At 37.1% G+C, this 19,760-nt stretch overlaps 1 protein-coding gene across 1 annotated transcript in view; it reads right to left on the bottom strand.

The window, feature by feature from the left end:
- Positions 1–19,591, bottom strand: part of LOC120628565 (unconventional myosin ID) — a 50,252-nt gene extending 30,661 nt beyond the window's left edge. The window contains exon 1 of the mRNA XM_039896994.1: positions 19,503–19,591. Coding sequence (XP_039752928.1) covers positions 19,503–19,591 — 89 coding nt within the window. The remainder of the gene's footprint in view (positions 1–19,502) is intronic.
- Between the last annotated feature and the right edge of the window lie 169 nt (positions 19,592–19,760).

Below are 19,760 nucleotides of genomic sequence, written 5' to 3'. Positions count from 1 at the left end.
TAGCCTATGCTAGCAACAAAGCCAACAAGGTATGTATAATCTGCGCTTAAAATAATAAAACGCAAATTCATAACACATTTTACAGCATTTACTTAAACCGAGGCGATAAAAGGAAAAGTACAGCAATTTGGATAACACAGCATTGTTTAAATGCAAAATTTAAATTACAGCACAATGCAATTTCACTTTCGGCTGAATGGATTAGGTAAAAGCTCGGTAAAAGTCGTGAGAAACGTGAAGAAAAAGTAACATAAAATCGGATTAAAATGTGTGCGCGTGAGTGGAAATACAGAAATAACCTTATTGCGATACTAACGCATCCATCTATGGAGGAAAGTTATGTAAGCGCCTCGACAGGAATAGCACAACGTCTTTTGATATACACTTCTGGACACTAGCTTCTACCGTCCTTTCAGTCGTAAAAGTTACTTTTCCTGAGATACAAATTATCCTATGTCGGTCTTCAAGATGTTTTTTTTTTATTTTACTACAAGTTAGTCCTTGACTACAATCTCATCTGGCGGTAAGTGATGATGCACTAAGTTGGTAGCGGGCTAACCTGTTAGCGAGTAAAGTAGTCACACCCCTAATCAGTTTCTACGCGACATTGCACCAGAACACTAAATCGCTTAGCAGCACGTCTTTTTCGGTAGGGTGGGAACTAGCCGCGGCCGAACCAGACCAGACCCGAGAAAATTCAGAAATTGTAAATTCCCAAATTCTCCCTACCGGGAATCAAACCCGGGACCTCCTGTTTAAATTCACAGCGCTCACCATTGCTCCGGGAAGGTCGTTGTTTTTTTTTTTACTGGTTTTATACCTTGGAATTAGGATTATTATTATATTTACGATACCGGTTTATGCCGTGCCAGTGGTTTAACATGATTACAACTACAAAGTCGCTGTTAGAAGCAGCTGTTAATAAAGTTCATTTGGCCCAAATGGTTGCCAACCTCTGATATGATATAATGGCACTAGAAGAAGCAGTAGACGTGCATACGTGATAAAGGTAACATTTGATTCCCTGGGAACGCTACTCCAGTGCTTTTCCGGGATAAAAAGTGGCCTAGTGTGTCCAATTTCATCCAGCTCTATGGAGTAGTTGAGCCGAACATAATAAGAAATTAACAACATAGGTAAGTAATATCGCATATATATACTATCAGTATGGAAAAATAGCCGTGCTAATAATATTAAACATTCCTTAAATGAAGATTATAATTCTGCAGAGCTCCAACAACATAATTGGAGCTCTACCCAGTTTGTGGGTTTCGGTATCATCAACAGAAGTCGTTAGTAGTGGAATTGAAAACCAAACGAACAGTAGCATGTAAGTCTGTAGAAGTAAGTACTATACATTGTTCACTGGTACAATATATGAGGAAGTTCAAAGAGCAGCAGATAGGAAGGTTAAGTTAGATCTGATGGTGGCCAAACTCCAGTAGAAGGTAGAACTGTTTACTAATTAGACTGATTACCGTTCTCCATATCAGAAGACCTTGATCAGATCTTTACCGAATTCTAAAAGGAACAACAAGACTGTACAACCTTCGAAATGAAACAGGAAGAATCAAAGAAATTGAGTTAAAATTAGATGGAGGAAAGAAAAAAGATACGTAATTTTGTTTTCAATCAAGAAGAATCTTATCAGACTTTGAATGGGTCAAATCTGATAATAGGACATTGCACATTTCAAGTCAAAATAGGATTATCGATATCGGTTATCGATTTAGATTTAACGGTATTGATATAGACAACGAAAAATTACTACTAATAACCCCCTTATTATGTAAGTTGGTTAGTAAATAGAAACATTCATTGAGGGACACTCGTCCGACCCATTAAATTTATTAATAGACTGTCGACCTTAATGTTTGTTTCACAATAATGACTGGAGTCTTGAATATATGATATAGCGTCTGCTAATTTGGTCGTATCAGCAGTTCAATGATAACTTTACCATCATCAACCTATATATTATGGCCAAATACTATGCATGAATACAGTGGCGTACATAGTGTAAGCAGACGGTATGCAGATGAAGTTCTTATAACTCGTACTGGAGATTTTCTTCACATAAAATGAACGCTAGGCTTTCTATAACTATTACAATACCTATCCTTAAGTTTTTTATAACTCGAACTGGAGATTTATTCATTTTATATCATCTGTCCGCTTAGTGCATACCCTGTGCATACCTTGTATGCCCGCCACTGCATGTATACAAACATGCACTCTCATGGAGGAGAGCTAGTTTTAGAGCTGGAGCGCTGCTCCGTTGCGAGTTTAAAAATTATAACTGTCACATATTAGTGGTAATAACCGGAACCAAAGGCATATAAAATCATCCAAGTGGAGGAGTCAGAGTAAAATGCACCCAATTAAGAACCTCCGGTCTGTTTAGGATCTCCAAAGAAAACTTTAACGTACGAGTATTTTTAAATTGTTTATATCAGGTCAGACGTCTGACTAATTATACTTTGGGCAGCCGAGGAAAGGTTAATCTAGAACGATTTAACCTGATTTCGTTTAAAGAATTAAACGCAAAAGCGCTCAGGCGGCCAGTTTTATTGGATCAGCTTAGACCAGGTCTAAACGGATTACAGTTCGATTGATGGGTGATGCGCCAACGTTACGCAGCGGATATGACGCCTAGTCCTATAGATAGAACTATTTCCGGCTGTTCTAAAGAAACTTAACTGTGTTCATATCAAGTCGTTATTATTCTTATGAATACTACACAGTCACTATGTGGACCGAAGGCTGGCAAAATCTGCTTGTTGCCAGTGAAAACTTACGGATCAAAAGATCGCGTGGGCCTCGGAGACGCTCTGAGAAGAAGACAATTCAACCGCAAAAAGACAAAACAAAGTTTGGAAAGTGTTCTGAAGTGTTATTTGAACGAATCGCACATTCCGTGTTCTCTTTTTCTTTCTTCTTTCCCTGGGCATGTCTCAGTACTTGGTCGGCCGGAACCTTCCTGTGTACGTTTCGGGTTCTCTTATACATAGAAGCAACTAATTTCATCCATACCCCTTAAATTATTGGAACTTCTAGACCGTTCGTAATACCTTACTGTGGATTCAAGTTCCATCCGGGGTTTCCGATAAGTTTCAGCATGGGGTTTATTTAATAATAATAATAATAATAATATAATAATGTTTATTTCCAAAAATCTTAAGTCTAAACAATATAGTAAAAACATTTCTTATAGGATGGGGCATCCATGAAATATTAATCTTAAGGGGCGGATAAACAAATCTCTGAAAAACTGAACGTGAATTGGCAGTTCTTCTGTGTAAAGTAGAGGGATTATCAATTCATTAGTTTTTCTAAATGGTTATTCATTCGAATAGCTCCGTAATTTATAGTCTGATTTGGATAATTATTTTTTTTGTTCGAAAGTGGTTTTATTCCGAAATGGTTCCATTTAAATGTTTTAAAGATCAGATAAACTGTTTTTTTTTATTCCACTACAAGTTAGCCCTTGACTTCAATCTCACCTGTTGGTAAGTGATGGTGCAGCCTAAAATGGTAGCGGGCTAATCTATTAGGGAGTATGGTAGTCATACCCCAATTCGGTTTCTACGCGACATCAAGCCAGAACATGAAATCGCTTAGCGGCACGTCTCTGTCGGTAAGATAGTAACTAGCCAAGGCCAAAGCCTCCCACCAGACAAGGCCAGAGAAAATTAAAAAATTATGAATTCCCAAATTGCCCTGCCGAGATCGAACCCGGAACCTGGTGGTCGTTATGACGTCATTTCAGAGACAGACAAGATAGACAGATAGCTGCTATTGCATAAATATGCATTGTTGACGTAATCACACAGTATACTATCACGCCTGTACACTCGAAACGGTTACGCAGACGTATTCAGTTTATCGGGATACAAACACATCTTCAATCAAAGTTAGTAGTAGTAGCAATTTTTTTGGAGTGGATCCAGTAATATCCCGCTTTACGCGACCCCGTTATGCGCGGTTTTACTATAACGCGAATTTCAAATTTCGCGCTAAAATAACTCGCATTACGCGAAAGAGTACGGATAAACATATTGTAGTCATTAACTTCCCTATGATGTCTTAACCGTGTGTCAAACAGTTAAAAACAGTGTTGGGTGTTATGATTTATGAACATATTTTAAAAGAACGAAAAAAGTCCGCTACCCAAAAGACAAAAGAGAATATGTATTTTTCCGTATAAAATAATTAATCGTACACAGTATTGCATAAAGTGTCTTAGAATTAAAGTGATTGATTACAATGATTCGTATTTATTTTTTCAAAATGTAATATTTTGACTATGTTTAATCATAAACCTCGAAATACGGGAATTTCAGTTAAAGTTATTTTTTCCGGAACGTATGCCTCGCGTAAAGCGAGGTATTACTGTAGACTGATAGCTAGCTGTAGCATATACTCGTAGTATTCTAGCTTGACTAATACAAACATTTATTGAGACGGCCGATTGGCGCAGTGCGCAGCGACCCTGCTATCTGAGTCCAAGGCCGTGGGTTCGATTACCACAACTTGAAAATGTTTGTGGGATGAACATTAATGTTTTTCAGTGTCTGGGTGTTTATATGTATATTATAATTATTTATTCATAATAATATTCATCAGTCACCTTAGTACCCATAACACAAGCTACGCTTACTTTGGGGCTAGATGGCGATGTGTATATTGTCGTAATATGTTTATTTATTTATTATTTCTTAAGACGGTTTTCTTTTGTTATAAGGTACCTTGTGTCATCGAAAAAAAAGTTATTTAAGTAAGTACTTTCATGTTTGGTTTCAGATAATAGTTTCTAACTACTGAACCTTGCGTTATGTGACACACATTCGGCCAGTTATTACAACAAGGAGTGCGCCGAAATACCAACTTAAATTTACAAATAAGTAACGTCAAGGACACGGCTAGAGCCACCGAAAAGCCCAGATGCTGTCAACATTACGTCACAGCTCATGAACTCACAAGTGTGATTCATTATGTCTGCTATTTACTTCATAGTGAGAACCTACCTATATTAGCATACATTGTAGTTACAAGATAACCATTGCTGTTCTAAAATTGAAAGTACGAATTGTAATGCTAGTACTTTTTATTTTTGGAGTTTACTCCTTAAGAATCGATTTTCATATATAAGGCGCCCGGTATGAGAAAAATGTGAGGAGTAAAATCTACTGATGAATGACCTCGTTACGTTTTCGCTTTGCGACGTTGCATGCCCGGCAACTGTGATGCGCAAACATGCAACGTCGCTTTCGTTTAATTAACTTATTTTTCCTATTTAAGTTAACAAGGAAACCGAATATTATCTAGGTAAAGAAACAAACACATAAATATATGGGACAGAGTGAGATAGAAAACATTTTTTTTCCTATTCTTGTTACCATGGAAACTAAATAATAAACATTACATTTATTCTAAGAGTTCTGATACTCTACATCCACCTCGATCTCCCGTTGGCTACTTTTAAGAAGTTACACTTCCGCCGTGTGTGAATAAATTGCACAGGATTTTTAATTTACCCTTTCATATGGTATTAATCTTTATTCAGCTAAATAAACTCTTTTTGTGTATGTTTCGACAATCTTACTTAAGGAGTAAACTCCAGTCGTGCGTCGGAGCTGACACATCTTCTTTTTTTTATCTGTGATAGGGGTTTAGGTTTAAGTTAGGTTTAGGGGTTGCTTAGAGGTAAGTACTTCGGCCTCGACCCCCCTCGCCCTAGCATAGTCAGAAGACAAACATTTTAACCACGATTATATCCACTCGTCAATAGCCTATAACTGTCCACTGGACTGAACCCCTCTCCCACCAAAAGGGAGGTTTGCCCATAATCATCACGCTGGCGGCTGGACAGACGGGTTGGTGATCGCAGTGATGGTAGCAGTAGTACAGAAGACACTGCTACCCTTTCTGTGTGTATATCCACTCGGAATGGATAAAATTTACTTGTCCACCTGCTAAAGCGCAACAACGCGACGCGGCCGGAAAGGATAAGTTTACACGCGTTTGGCAATGCCAACAAGTATATTATTTGCAATTGTGCACGACCTTAATCGGAGAGTAGAGGAATGTATGAATGATTGTATGAATGAGTAAATGAATGAATGGACAAATGAATGAATAAATACACTTTTATTGTACACCACATAAAAATGTAAATAAAAAGTTGACACAATGTAAACAATTTCTTGTTAGATAAGGCTGTGGCAGGGAAATATAATATGTCCTTTCCCTGCGAAAAAAATGTCTCGTGTTTTTGCTAACCGTGCCGAGTGTGGTTCTGGAAATGGGCCTTAGAATCGACATAGGCTAAGTACCTTTTACCCCGGCAATATTTACGGTTCCGCACATGAGACCTATAACAAAAGCATCCCATAGCATCCCGTGGTAGTTAATAAAACATGGCACTATCATATAAAACTTTCCAAAGCCCATTTTTACCAAACGGGGTTTGTTAAAAGATTTGAAGTTAAAAATTTCTTTTTAACTTTTTTGGTTTGTTTGATTCCCATTCTTAAAATACAATACGATTCTAATTACGCATAATAAGACCACGATATTTCCGATATTTCGAAATCAAAGACAGACAGACAGACAACTTCATTTATTTGCAAAGATATGTAAAAGACTGTCTGTTCATTGATGAGCATTAAAGTGTGCCGCCATCTTTGTTTCTCACGACACGAGGAATAAACGGGTTTTCAATTGAATAGAAAGGATTACACATTCTATTATCTTCATCAGGCAATAAACATACTTTATTTTGAGTGGTCACGTAATTCAATAATTACATTTATTTTTATACTTTTCTAGGAATTATTAAACACCGACGCAGTGTTGTTATAAGTTTGATCACCGTGCAACTTCTAGATTCGGTGCATTACGAAGCACCCTATAGAAAATGTAAGCGTCACGGCGCGCGCCGCGATGTCAATAATAATGTTTCGATGTTTCAATCAAATGAAAAATAATTGACTTTATATTATCAACAGAATAACAAATGAGTAAATCCTTAGAAGAGCTAGAGTTATTTGCACAGCTGAACGAGTCGCGAAGTGGCAATGGTAAGACACATAGCTCGGAGAACCAACGGAAAATGGGGTCCCACTGTTCAGGGTCTGCTGAAGATTTTTAAGGCGAAAAAAGCGTTGCTTGTTACCTTATTTATACTTTCTTTTAAGGTTAATTTATATTTATAACCTTAAAAGACACTATAACCTTTTTTTTTAAATAATCAAATTTGTCCTAAAACAATATATTATTAATCATATTCCGTCGCTGCCTACATAATTCAGGAGCCATCATCGCGCTAGTACCCTACCTGTTCATATGTGACATAAGAATTGCGCCGTCCGCAAAAGTTCACTCGCTTGACCCGCAAACCCGGTCGACGACCCCAATGGCTTCTCCACTCAAGCATTCATTGCCGCGTCACTGGCTGCGCTGTACAGGCCCTTTGAAGATAGCTATGCAGGGCCAAAGCATGGAGTGCTCGGCTTGTAATGAGTGCTCTCCATATCTCGGCGAATAAGCAGAAATATCTATCTCGCAGCGAGAAATCCTTCGCATTACATCGTAGATTGCTTAGAGTACTGAGATTGTCGTATTGTTCTCGTGCTCGGAAAATATTTACAAACATAAAATCGTTTAAATCCCTACTAATATTATAAATGTCAATGTAAGTTTGTTTGTTACGCTTTCACGCAACAACTACTTAACCGATCCTCATGAAACTTTGTACACATATTCTTAGAAGTGTTAGAAGTAATATAGGATACTTTTTATCCCGACATTAAGCTCGGCTCTTTTGGGAGAGGGGATAAAAGTATTTGACGATTTAACACCATAACTCCGACAAATTATAACCGACTTAAATAATTATTTTTCCCTCATTTAAGGCTTAGCGATACTGAATACTTAAATTTTTTTTAAAACTACAACTAAATTAAATGCCACATCAAAAAACAAAAACAAACGCAGACAAAGTCGCGGGCAATAGCTACTACTTTTATAATTACTTATCTTTACGATATCCTAACTAATATTACAACTGTGGAAGTGTGTTTGTTTGTTTTTGACCTCCCTCCACGCTAACTCGGCTAGCAATAAACTTGATCTTGGCACAGAGTTAGTAGAAAGATTACTTTTTATTCCACGAAACAAACAAACGGTTCCAACGGAATTAGTAAAATAGGCTAGGTAGCTACTTTTATAAATACTTTTGTTTATGGTTATCTTTATTATGAAACAGCCAAAAATATCTTTTTTCAGTAGGCACTTATTAGGCGTACATTAAATAAAAAAATGTGTACATAAATATTATGAAAATTAAGCTTAATTCCGCGAACAGCAGGAGAATCTGTATGGTGTAATTTATAAGTTCTTCAATCCGTATACTCCACAACACACACATCCTCGGCAATGTACCCTCTACGCACGTTTCGCTCCGAAACCGGAGCATCCTCAGGAGATGTTGACTTTACAATGAATAATTGTTAGAATATAATTGTAGAAATTATAAATTACACCATACAGATTATCCCGCTGTTCGCGGAGTATAGCAAATGAAGCTTAATTTTCATAATATATTATGGATTTCCGCAAAGTATAAGCTTCTATCCAATAATGTGTAAATAAATAGCAAAGAATTAGGAACATACAGAAACCGTGTACACGACTAATATTGAAGCATCAAAAACCATTCGAACTGTTTCTCGAACAGGCGGTTAGTCACATCATGAATTTAACAGTTAAGTTGAGAAATTTGTTTAGGGCTAATATTCTAAACGTTTACCATAAAATTGGGAAAATGGGAAAAGTTTGTGAGCAAGCGACATTCCGCGGGTATGAAGTGAGACGAGCTCGGGGCTTTTTCACTGTTTTTGGACACAATGAATGAGAATGCTGGCGAAAAACACGCCCTGGTCTAAGAAGATGCCCACAACAAACTTAGCCGGATGTTCTTTTTGTTATCTTTGCCTTACAAAAAAAAAACAGTTTTAAAAACGTTATAATGCCATCAGCTTACATGAAGTTAATATCTAAAGCTTAATATTTTCTGATTATTTCCGGCCATTAACTTAGCCGACCCGTCCAATAAATCAAGGCGAAGAAGAATTGGCCGAGTCAGCGTTTAGTGATCGCTTCCCGGACGTGAGGAAGCAGGTCGCATGTCACTGTCATGACCCAACTAACCGGCGGAAGATGAACCCCCAACCTTTCTTAAGTACCTACATACGGGCAGGCAGTACAGCATTGCTTGAGTATGGGAATAATATCACAAAGCCCAGTTTGCATCCAAACAAATTGGTATAAAGTGTTGATGCAGTCTAAAATGCTAGTGGATACCATGCCCTCAATCAGCTTCTACGTGTCATCGTACCGGAACCCTGAATCGCTTAGCGGCACGTCTTTGTCGGTAGGGAGAAAACTAGCCACGATCGAAACCGCCCACCAGACCAAATCAGCCGAAATTTTAAAATCATAATCTCCCAAATTGCCCCCGTCGCAGATTGAACGCAGAACCTCCCACTTAAAAGACCACAGGCCTTAGATCTGCGCAAGGGGGTTCGTCAAAATGAACCTGCTTCGTTTTGTGAAGGCTGAATTCGCTGATATATACTCCCTCAGGCCTCGTTATGTGCGCGACCTTTTTACGCGAATCAGAGCACGAAAAAAAAAACAATCCGGCGAATGTAATGTACTTGAGGCCAGAAACGAAGACGGCCACTTGATATTATGGTCTCCAATTTTAGTGTACGTCTGCGTAATATAAATATATTGTGTTAGTTCAGATAGTTACTTTAGGAAGTAAAATGATCATCACAATTTCCACTTAGCAACTCATAGAATAAACAAACAAAATAATTTTAACCGACTTACAAAAATGGTGGAGGTTCTCCGTCAGGAGGTCCTAAGTCTTCAGGAACTAAGTTAGTTATAAACCGATTTGAAAATTTTTTTTTTTTTTTTGACACGGTATACTTCCCACGTGGTCCCATTTTCGCCAGGTCAGGATCTGTTGAACGGATCTTGAGAAAATTGACGGAACTCTTCATATATTCTATGGCGATTTGAGTAGCAATTGCTCAATTGCTATCCAGAAGCACTTGGTCAAGTGAAACTGATGATGATATATATAGAACGTAGATATGTAGTAGTCATTTTATACATTTTACTTGGCAACGACTTAAAAATGTTGTAGAAAATAATTATTTCTTGCTTTTTATTTATATTTATAACAGTAATTTTTTGTAATTTTTTTTAATAGGACACAAGCAACACAAGAATGTCGTACAATCAAAGTTTTGAACAGGTAATAGAGATGTCGGCGGTTGAGAATTACCAAATCGTATTATTTGAAAATTCATTTAAAAGTAATCAAGGAAACATGAAATAACGATGTTATTAGCAATATAGTATTGACAGTATTTTCTGGGAAAAGTAGCAGTTGTTTAGGGTCCAAACATACAGATGGTTAGTGCGACTTTGTCTGTTTGCCAGAACTTAATGCAGTCGGAGATTATAGCAAGCTAACCTGTTAGAAGCATAGCAGTTATATAAAAAAACACATTACCCCTAATCGGTGTCTACGCGATATCGTAACGGAATGCTGAATCGCATAGCGGCAAGTTTTTATCTGTAGGGATTTTTTAAAATCCTATTAATTGACAGACCAAGAAAAGGTTCACCTGATGTTAACTGAAAAACTATTGCCTATTAACAGAGCAACACTTTGCAGGGCATGCAAGGAAGACATCCTGTAACGTGCCGCGAACGTAGCGTAGGTGTTAAGGCTCATTTGTCTGTAATTACACCGGCAACCACGCCCTTCAAACAAGAACATAGCATTGCAACAACGCTGCTTAGAAGCAGACGGTAGTCATTCCCCAGTAGAGCTCTACTGGGGAATGACTAAAAGCTCTACTACTTATAAAGATACATTCCGTAAAAGCGAATCCTGCTTTAATCAACTGGCCTCTTACATAAGTGACTCAATTGTTCGTAAATTAAAAATACCTATTGTTAGCATCACGCGTCCAAAACCTGCACCGATAACGACACCGGCCGCCGATAACACAAGTGTCCATTAGTTATAGTAGTAAGCCTTCCCTCCAGTGCAGCTGTGCGCAGTAGCTGGGCGATACGAGCAGGCGAAGCGAACTGTACAACACACAATCAACCTCCCATAAACCCCAAATCACTTCTGCACAACGTCTTCGTCGTCGTCGCAGACTTCTGACGTCATCCGGACGTGGGCTAACACCACAGCCATGGAGGCGTGCGGATTAATCTCCGTCCGAAATTCCGTAACTCAAATCGTCGCCTGAGCCAAGGTTCGGCCTCACATGAGGCGCCCTCAGACCGACTATCCGTTCGCTTCCTCCAGCCCTAAGGTTCAAACTCATGTCAGAGCCTCATTCCAAGGCTCGCCAGAAAGCCCGCATTACTCTGTTAAAATCATTAGGGTCAATATTGTGTAGCTACACAATATCCGAAAAATAAACTGTGCAACTGTGTGGGTCGATTGCACAAAACCACGCACATTCAAGTTCGCCTCTGAAATAGGATCCTCAAGGTGGACACATGAAAAAAAAACTATGCAGAAAGGAAATTTGGAAGTTTATAATTCCTGGATTTTCTCTTGTCTCGTCCACCACCACCGCGTGTCGTGGTCTTATGAGTGGAGGTTCCCGGTTGCAATTTAGCGTGAATGTCGCGTAGAAACCGATTAGGTTTAAGGATTTAATTTATCTAGCATACCCTTAACCGTCAATAGCTTGTTACAAACTTAAATTTATCACTTCCTTAAAAGCCTAATAGTGAAAGTGAAAGAAAAAAAAAATGTTTTTGTAACCGCCTCAAACTCACTGCCAAGCTTCGTATCGCTTCGTATCGGTTATAACGGCATGAGAACGCAAACCTACCATTATCTATACAATATCTTGCCGAGGATCTCAACAATATCACACCTTTTTTAGTTACGTAGTAGCACTTAATAAGGATCATCTTCAATGCAAAAGTTTTCCTCTTCCTAAAAATCATTATAGTAGTTAATTCTCGGGAGCAAGTGAGCACGCTAAAATTTTTTTTGATGCAATAATGCTCTCTTGGCTTGAAAGTTTTCTATGAGGATTCCGTAAACCTTACTCACTTTATTAAAAAAAAAAAAAAATTGTATCCACAGGTGGCGGATAGATCTCCGCAGTACCAAAGTCATGCAGATTCAATTCCCAGTTGATATTAATTACCAAATACGAGGTTAAAAGACGACATAAATCGAGTCAAATCAAACATACGTTATTGTACATCAAATACAAAGCAATAAAAAACACAATTGAAAGTAAGTTAAGGTACAATGTAGAACTCCCAGGCATGCAGTTTTCCTTCACCGTGGAAGCAAGTGATATTTTAATTACTTAAAACGCACATAACTTAGAAAAGTTAGATGGTGCGTGCTGGGATTCAAACTAGGCCCCCCAAAAGTGAAGTCGAGCTCCTACCCAATGCGCTATCACCGCTTCGCATCGCATGTACACAAAGGTGTGTGTGTGGAGTCCACCAACTGGGCCAGAAGCGGGCGTGGTGGACTACGGCCTTAACCCCTTCTCATTGTGGGAAGATACCTGTGCTCTGTAGTGGGCCGGTAATAGATTGATGCGATGAAAGGTACAGTAGGCGGCTTTAAAACGCTTAACTGCACGCGGCCCAATATGTTAGACATTGGAATTCCCTACAAAAGACCTATGTTCAGTTGTTGACGACCGTAGTAGTTGATGATAAAGATGATGAATGAATGAATTCACTCTTATTGCACACCCAACGAAAGTACAGAGATAATTAGAATAACATCACAACACAAATTATACAATTTGGCGGCCTTATCGTTACATAGCGATTTCTTTCAGGCGTAGAAAACCCAAGTACAGAAAAGAGGTAGGTGCTGCGTGTATACACATAAAATAATAAGTAAATAAATTAAATATATTACTACTAAACATAATAAACGCGAATACGCTAATAAAAACAAATTAAAATAAAGTTTTCGAATTGCATGATATACCTTCTACGAATTCGTTGCTTTACGAAGCACTTGGTCGATTACCGATCGTAGGTATGACGTACAATCCATCAATAAATAATAATACTACGACTACTAATCAACTGGACGAAAACCGTAGTTGGAGGAAAATAAATTGGTAATACATATTATTATTTATTACAATTGCAGTGGTAGAACTTAACAACGTATTGTTGAGTTCACAAATTTTACGGGCGTTAAACTCAAGAGACAAGAGCGTTCATTTCTTATGGCCCCGAACCCTCGAAAGCGAAAAGGGTTTATGTCTTATGGTTATTACCGGTAATGCCACAGGATACTAAAGACAGCAGACATACAAATGGTGCCCTGAATAGTTCATAGCTTATTTCTTATGTGGATGAAAAGTCAAATGTCATCTCACCAGCAGGCCGATTCTGTATCTCAGATGACATCAAATTTACTAGCCACTGTGGAGAGTTGGCTCCAAATAACCTTCTTAATTTATATTTTGCATTCTGAAACTAAAGTTTCTATGTTTAAACTAGTACAGACCAGAGAAAATTCAGAAATCTTAAATACCCACAATTTCTCCTGCCGGCAATAGAACCCTGAACCTTCAACTTATAACACCGCAGCGCTAACCCCTTCGCCACGGGTGCTGAAAAGATTTTGCTGATTTAGAACGGAGCCCTTTCGACTAGAAACAGGGAGCGCTAACTAACAAAGATTGTGCTCAACAACTTTGCCGCATATCGCGGCTGTATTAAAGAAAATGCGCTCCACTGTTATTCAAAAATTAAAAATTCGTTTATTTAGTAAATATACACTAATATTATGTTATATATATCAAATTAAATAATCATCTTATTTCAATTGATTTCCATTTCAGTAATTTTTAACATAATTAAATGACTAAACAATTGGCTGAGCAATTATTTAATATTATTATAGATTTATTAACTTGACGATCTTTAATAGTGACTAATTATTCGGACAGATGTGGTGCTGGAGAAGAATGTTAAGAATACCTTGGAATGCATTCCGGACCAATAAGGCCATTGTTGAAGAACTCGGCATCACGCAACGTCTATCCTCCATAGTACAGGCTAGTATGAGAATACTTCGTTCTTTGGTCACGTATCCAGAAGAGACAACGACTCCATTGAACGTCTTGTTGTCCAAGGAAGAATCGAGGGCACCAGATCACGCGGAAGATCGCCCATGAGATGGGCTGACCAAATAAAGGCTGCAGTGGCTGTCCCCTTACATGAGTGTGCTAGAAAGGCAGCTGCCAGAGAGGAGTGGCGACGAATAGTTAAGCGTGCCACAACCCTTAAATGACGACCACGACCGCTCTGACAAGAGCGAACCGACTGAGAAGATAAGGGTCAAACTGTTTCTTTATTGCTACGCCCTGACGCCTCATGACTATGTTAATACATGGATGCAAGTAAATAAATAAATATGCATACTCAATTAGCGCTTTTGAAACGTCTAGTATATAAGTCAGTATTTATAATAATTAATACTCAAGCGTCGCATAGCCTAAATTTCTCAAGAGTGAATAGGTTACAGAGTAACGATGTCGTCTAATCGTGCGCTGAGCATTTCACAGTAATGATGCGGTACATACAAAGGCAGCAAAAGCTGTTAAACGTATGCCATTCAATTCTGGGCGAAATGAAGTCATTCAAACAATCGCGGTTGAACAAATAACCATGCTGTGGTCGAATAACATTTTCCTTGATGGTAGTTGCTGTTTACAGTATTCCGCAACTCATCATAGAAAGTGAAACCTTTGTGGGATTACTCTCTGGTATATTGTTTTTTTTTGAATAAAATTAAAACTTATACTTAAATCTACTGAATAGTAGATTCAAAGGTTTATTAGCTTAGTCTTCGGATTTTCCGACGTTTTTCAACCTTTCGCTCCGTGATCGTTGCGCGAGTCTGATTCGCACTTTGGCAGTTATTTTAGATAAGTTGCGGAAATATGATGTTAAATTTGGAAGTGTTGATATTTAAACGTAATTTGGATTTCCTCGTCCGATCGGTGTATTAAACTGTTAATTAAATAAAGCAAAATTTTTAATAATAGGATTTAAAAAAAATACTGTAAAGCACGCGTACTCTCGTAGTGTCCCGTACTTGAATGCAATATGAAACACTGCCGAAAAATGCCTTCATAAGATCGAGCAAAAACAATTTTCTTATTTGGACCCCTTAAATTTTAATTTAATTTAATTTCTATTAAGAGGTATTATAACTAGCAGAACTGGCAGCATCGTCCTGTGTACTACTATTACGATCTACTGCGACCGCCAAACCGTCTGCCCAGCGTTAGCCTGTGCGGTGTGCGGCCTTTAGTCCAGCAGTGGACTGGTATAGGCTATAGATGAAATATTGTTATAACGGCAATTAAAGTAAAATACACACTCAGAAAATGCCAACTTTGTACCTATTGTGGTTCATGAGATGCTAGTAATAGAATCCCGTTGCGTTGTTTAGTTACGGAACTATCCAACGAGGCGATTTCACACGACAGAACTTCAGGCGGAACCGTCAGGAACTTTCAGACTGCAGTCTATTGGCATTCCGGTAGCTCTGGACCGACCAGCTGAGTGCAAGCTCATCAGCGACAACCTAATGAATGACGCATTGCTAAACCCAGGCCTGTCATCAGTGGCGTGCACTGGGTTTCTTACCAGGGTATGCATACCAGGGCAGGAAAATCGCACAAAACGGCAAAAATTCTCCTACCCTAAAATTGATATATATATATCAATAAAATTGATATATATATATCAATAAAATTGATATATATATATCAATTTTAGGGTAGGCAGTGCTTTTGTGCATTTATTAAGTGCACGCCACTGCCTGTCATAGAGCTGAGAACCACACAGCTGCTCCAATACAAGATGGTAGCTTTAATTAAAGTACCTAGTGAACGACTATCAGGTGTTTGCAAAAAATGGAAATGGAAGCGATGATAGCCTAATGGTGAGGTACTTTGGCCTCTCGAGAAAGATACCGAGTTCAATCCCCTGCCCGTACCTCTTACTTTTCCGAGTTATGTGCGTTTTAAGCATTAAAGGTGAATGCTTTAGGAAACCTACTTGCCTGAGAGTTCGCCATGTTTCTTAGTCATGTGAATTCTAACATTCCGCACTTGGGCAGCATAGTGAAACATGTCTTCCGCCCTTCTCATTCTGAGAGAATAAAAATGGGTTCAAATTTTAGGTCAAAGTAAAGGTCCATATTACTCGAATTTGCAGGTGCTTGTGTGGGTGTGTGTATGGGATACCTTCTCAAAAATGTCTTTGCGGGTTCTGAGATTGCAATTCCTTTAGGAACAGAGCTCCTGTGTCAACAGTTCACGTTTCTAGAATGTTCGCCAACCTTCATTATAAATGCATTATGCACGTAGATCATCTCTAAGGTACCAAGGAATTTTAATCAAAGGTTAGTACTCGATCATCTATTCCAAATAGAGACAAGGAATACATAAGGAAAAAAAGTTACACCTTGAGCGATGACATCAGGCGATGACGGCGCCATTGTCCGATGCTAGTGTCATCATGGCGTATAAACAATGCCAGACTAGAATAACTTAGTATTTTACTATCTATAGATAGAAAGATGCACAAAGTACAGGGCTTATGCAGGGTTGTAACCCTGTCTTGTAACCTTGTCTGATGTATCAGAGCCCTCGGATTTTAGCACTTTTCTGGCAGTGAACACTTTTCAGATCGGTGCTGATCAAAATTACAAAATAAAATATTTATACCTATAGCGGAAAATCTAGAACAGCATTAGGAATCTTAAGTGCATATTGGAAAGAAAGAAGTAAAACAGCACTTTGCTAGGGACAATGGTTTGTAAGGGTAAGACGTGCAGTGGAACTGCACGCTTAATGCAAGATTACAGTTTTCAATGCAGGAAAGAATGAGAGATGAGGGAGGACACAAATTAAATAGCTAGTTACTCTTTGTAAAAAATATGTCAAGTCAAGTCAAATATTTCTTTATTCAAATAGGCACATAGATGGCACTTTTGATGCGTTATTATATACAAAATGTGTACATAGCAGTGAGTAGTGATGGCGATAACTACAATCGTAAACTTAAAACTAAAGCTACGAGGGTTCCAATCGCGCCCTGGTCTAAGAAGAAGCCCACAACAAACTTAGCCGGGTGTTCTTTTTGTTATCACCATCTCACATTGTCATTAGAAAATATTTAAGAAGCAACCTGGTTAGAGCAATTGTTTACACACAAGCTTTTTTATCGTTTACGTAATCCTTTATACTATAATAGGACTTTTTTATAAGCTTTCGCTTAATACAAACTTTGAACTCCCCAAGATATCAACCGGTAATTTATTGTAAAATTGTATACAATTTCCTTTAAATGAATTGCTTATTTTGTGTAGTCTAGTGCACTGCACTGCAAGTTTATTTTTGCTTCTAACGTTCAAATTATTGGCTATAGAGTGTCATTATTTTAACATCTTATAATTTACAATGGGTATGTATATTTTTGAATGCTGGTTGGCTATTAAGAGAGTGGATCTTCTGTTAGTTAGTGTCTTATTGATGGCAATTTACACAATTCAATAACTTTACCAACAAGTCACCAACTTGTGGTGTTTACGCGAAACCAATTTGATAGGTACAGTTGTCAACTCATCACACATTACTTAATGGGACAACAGACGGCCACCACTTAGCAACTGTTGGAAAAGTTAGTTAATCTGCATGCTGAAGAGCTGAAATACTCACCACAATGTTGGTAGAGTTTGTATAAAAAAGATGCTAATAGCATATGGGAGTTTTCTTTAACCAAACCATTGTACTCGGAAAATTGTACTCTAGGAAACGCATGAGCTTAATGTCAAGGTAATGAAACCTAATTAAAATAACAAAATAACTAATTTTAAGTTATTCATGCAATTTGAACCATTTCATATGCCCCAGTAGCTTACTAACATGAGTAATAAAACTTGTTTTATGCATTTGCAAGTATAATCAACGATTAATTTATTACGATTATTACCTAATGTTTACACCTAATAAATATAAGGTGTCATGATACCTGTTTTATAACTGATATAGATACTGTATTTCTGTAATTATGCATCTATGTATGAAAGAAATTTTATTATTTAAGTATATCAACCTGCATAAAAGAAGGCTGGTCTAAACTCTATAGATTTATTTTATATGGAAAAGTAAAAGTGGATCCATAAATTAAGCATCATAATTATAACAGTGATGAAAAATAAATCTAGATTCTGTTAGCCATATTCCTACTATCTCTACAAAATAATAAGATGATAAACAGATATTTATCCTACTCTTACTCAGATACTAATAAAAAAAAATAAAAAAAAAATCATTTTATTTCAGGTCGGGGACCCATATACAAAATTTAACACAAAATAAATATAAGACAGATTTTAAAAATAAACACATAATAAATATAAGGCAGATTATAAAAATAAATAAAGAAAAAAAAACAATAATTAATTAAAATTACAATCAACTAAATTTCAATTAAAAAATAAATTAAATTTCAATTAAAATTAAAATTAAAATCCAACTATTTTATATTATTTCGTGTTTGGAATCTGAAATGATGAAATGAAATACAATTTTGAGCATTATGTGTAAGTAAATAATATTTTTGTTTTGAATAAATTACACTCTGGAGTTATTTCTATGAAATGTTGTAAACAATAAAGAATACTTTTAAGCAAAAATTAATTAGGGATTTAATTTTTTTTTATATTATTTACTAGGGACAACTTGCACAAAAATAACGGAATAGACTTGCTAAAAAATTAAAATATATGTGTTTATGGAATAATTAGTATGGTCCAGTTTTACCTACCAATAAATTTATGATATGGAATGTGGTACATGATAAACATGTAGAAAACAATATCAGGTTTGAAGTAGCTAATTAATATAATGAACATTGTTTATTCAAGTGATTCCAGACAAATACTATTCAAGCAGTTGGTACAACAGTAAACAAACACATTGTTCACTTCTTTTATTTTAGCTTCTTGAGTGAGTTAGGAAACGAGACTTAATATCCTTTGTAATTAAAAAATAATTACCAAAATCGATGTAGATTTGACAGAGTAACTATAAGAAAAATAAAAATACTTTGTCAACTGTGGAACTGTTGTAACTTTTATAGTTTGCTAAAAAAAAATTTACATTAGACTTAACTTTTTATTTCAGGCCTTTTAAAATTGATTTTGGTAGCTTCAAAAAGTTTAATTAAGTGAAGAATATACGAAAACTTTACAGTAAGTATTTCAAAGGTTTCTTTATAATAACTACAAGACATTAAAAGTAAAGTTGCCAAGATATCTTGTGTATTTATTATTAGAAATACATAGTAATTTTAATTGAAGCGCGGAGGGTTACCTCAAATGTAAATTTTCGATGAAGTTGTCCGTAGTCAAATTGTCCAGGAGGACAAAATCTGACACCCCGACCTCCGGTTGCGTCGTCATTGTGCAGGAGCCACACTTTCCACATCAACCAAGTAACTAGTGTTCACAAATTAGCAATTTTAAAACGCGTTTGCTAATTATTATTGTCAACAAACCGTTAAAAATAAAACTAACACGAAGCACATTCACCCCACCCGAACGACGCGCAAAAACTGTCAGATACTATTGA

This window comes from Pararge aegeria, chromosome 13 (assembly GCF_905163445.1).
Source record: "Pararge aegeria chromosome 13, ilParAegt1.1, whole genome shotgun sequence".
Taxonomy (NCBI): Eukaryota; Metazoa; Arthropoda; class Insecta; order Lepidoptera; family Nymphalidae; genus Pararge; species Pararge aegeria.
This window is presented reverse-complemented; position numbering and strand designations above follow the sequence as displayed.